At 45.9% G+C, this 2,500-nt stretch overlaps 1 protein-coding gene across 1 annotated transcript in view; it reads right to left on the bottom strand.

The window, feature by feature from the left end:
- The window catches only part of dock8 (dedicator of cytokinesis 8), a 45,527-nt gene that overhangs the window by 13,036 nt on the left and 29,991 nt on the right, over window positions 1–2,500 (bottom strand). Inside the window, exons 27-31 of the mRNA XM_080839518.1 lie at window positions 2,075–2,230; window positions 1,564–1,700; window positions 1,173–1,336; window positions 771–922; window positions 372–554 (exon numbers count right to left, since the gene is read on the bottom strand). Coding sequence (XP_080695644.1) covers window positions 372–554; window positions 771–922; window positions 1,173–1,336; window positions 1,564–1,700; window positions 2,075–2,230 — 792 coding nt within the window. The remainder of the gene's footprint in view (window positions 1–371; window positions 555–770; window positions 923–1,172; window positions 1,337–1,563; window positions 1,701–2,074; window positions 2,231–2,500) is intronic.

The following is a 2,500-nucleotide window of genomic DNA, read 5'->3' on the forward strand; positions in this document are numbered from 1 at the left end:
AGAAACATAAATACAGAGTGTGTGGGTGTGGGTGTGTGTGTCTGTGTGCGTGTGTCTGTGATTAATAAATTGATATGGTGCTGCAAGAACACAACCACTTCTAAGAATCCACCCAAAATATTAGCATGACACCAGAGTGAGACAGGCTAAAACAAACCCCATGGTTGAGTGGTACTGCGGTCCCACCCTGTGTGTGTGTGTGTGTGTGTGTGTGTGTGTGTGTGTGTGTGTGTGTGTGTGTGTGTGTGTGTGTATGTGTGTGTGTGTGTGTGTGAGTGTGAGGTGCAAACCCACCCTGTGTGTGTGTGTGTGTGTGTGTGTGTGTGTGTGTGTGTGTGTGTGTGTGTGTGTGTGTGAGGTGTGAGACCCACCCTGTACTCGAAGCAGGACACACAGATGGTGAGCAGCTCCATCAGCCGGTTGAGCTGGGCGAAGGGCATGTCGGCCGTCCAGCGCTGGATCAGGGTCTGGTCGGCGTTCTTCATGATCCACAGGAAACACACCAGCAGGTTCCGGCTGGTCTCTGGCGTCAGGGTGCTGGTGGCCTTCGTTGCCTACCGGGGGGTCGAGGGAAACAAAAGAAAAGGTTGACGTGTCCGGCGGGTATTCCAAAACAGGAAGGCGAAGGAGGAAGTGGTGTTTGTGGGGAGCTTTTCTTTTTCTGTCACCTGTGACCATCTGATTATCACACATGTAGACACTTCCTCAGAAACGAATCAGGCTTTTTTTGTGCGGTGAAATAAAAAGGCGAGGGAAGTTTAGACTCTTACCATGGAGGCCATGGAAGCCAGTGCGTTTCTTGCCAGGGTATTATACGGATTTCCTGCAATCGCCATGGCAATATTCTGATTGATGGGGTTGACACTATCAGGATCCTCGTCTGGGACAGTGGTCTTGCCTTTGCCACCGCGTGGGTCTGAAACTGTGAAAACAAGCCAGAGTAGAGTGACCATGAAACATAAACCTTATACTTAAAAAAATGATGCGCTTAACAATATTCTGGGGTGAACCAGATTTAGAGTTGATTCATACGTTCTCACAAACACAACTTCATAGGTATACTGATGTGTTGTGCATTTTTCACAATTTGACTATGACTACAAAATGTGATGCAAAAAAATCCCAACTGTTTTATTCGTTATTATGAAATAAAATGCAAATGTAAGGCAAACCTGTGAAGTCCAGCGAGTTGATGGAGTCGATGATGATGGTCACCAGGGGGAGGTAGAGAGCAGCGATCTTAGCTCGAACCTCAGGCCTCACACAGCGCTGATCCAGGTCGTGAGCACACAGTAAGCTGTACGTCGCATTGATGGCTTTCCTCTGCACTTTCCCACTACAAGACATCCACATAGAGAGCATTGGCATAAGACAAGAGTGAGTAATTACCCACACACATGCCCATAATCAAATGTCTGCACAATGTTTAGTCCCAAAATGTTTTTTTCACTGGCAAGCCTACATCATCGTGTCGTATAATGTATTGACAATGTTGACGATGTGAAATGTACAATGCTCAGTCCCGAAATATTTTTCATGTTTATGTTGTAGTTTAGGACTAACCCTTCATTTTCCATCTCAAGAGCAGCATTAAGCTCTGTCAACAGAAGGCCTGTCAGGAAGTGCTGCTGCCTGAACTCATGAGAAAGATCAAACATGGCTGAGATCTTTTGGTCCTGAAAACTGCAAGAACTTGAAGTCTGCAGAGAGAGAGATATATATATATATATAGAGAGAGAGAGAGAGAGAGAGAGAGAGAGAGAGAGAGAAAGAAAGAGGGAGCGAGAGTAGAAGTAGTAGAGAAAAAGTCAGAGAATGGGAGACAAATGCATTTTAACAGACAAAAGTAAATAATATTCGTTTCAAGCCGAGTTGGAATAACTGATTTCATAACACCGCCTACTGGAACAGTCCATTATGTCATCCTTAGCATCAGCATATCATAGACTGTAGACCTAACCTTCCACGCAGCTATTATAAATGCCCCTAAAGCCCGGGTGGCCAAGGGGTGGAATGTCAGTGGTGATCTGAGTCTGTGCAGAGAGAGGAGGGAGGCCGGAGGGGGGAACCAGACCTGTGAGGATATGGAGGGCGAGGGCGAGGTAGGGGCAGAGGCAGGGCTGCTGAAGTAGAGGCTGAGGTTGAGGTAGTGCTCGTGACTGCACAGGATCCGCAGGAACTCCAGCCTCGTGCTGACCACCGTATTCATGGACACGGCCTTTGCACTCATCTATGAGGAAAAGGTCAAACAGTCACAGTCACACTTCATGTTAACAACAGTCCCTTAAGAGTACCATCAGAAACAAATGCCATGCTATACTATACTCGGTCATGTTCCACGGCTACCTCTATGGGATTGTATTGTAGCATTGCATCATATTGAAATTAGTGTACGATTTACTCATATGTGTGTTTACTTCATTAACAACTGAATATAACAATGAATATAATGAGAAGAACAAACTGGGGTTAAGTTACATTTCTAGTGTATGCAATAGGC

This window comes from Sprattus sprattus (assembly GCF_963457725.1).
Source record: "Sprattus sprattus genome assembly, chromosome: 5".
Lineage (NCBI taxonomy): Eukaryota > Metazoa > Chordata > Actinopteri > Clupeiformes > Clupeidae > Sprattus > Sprattus sprattus.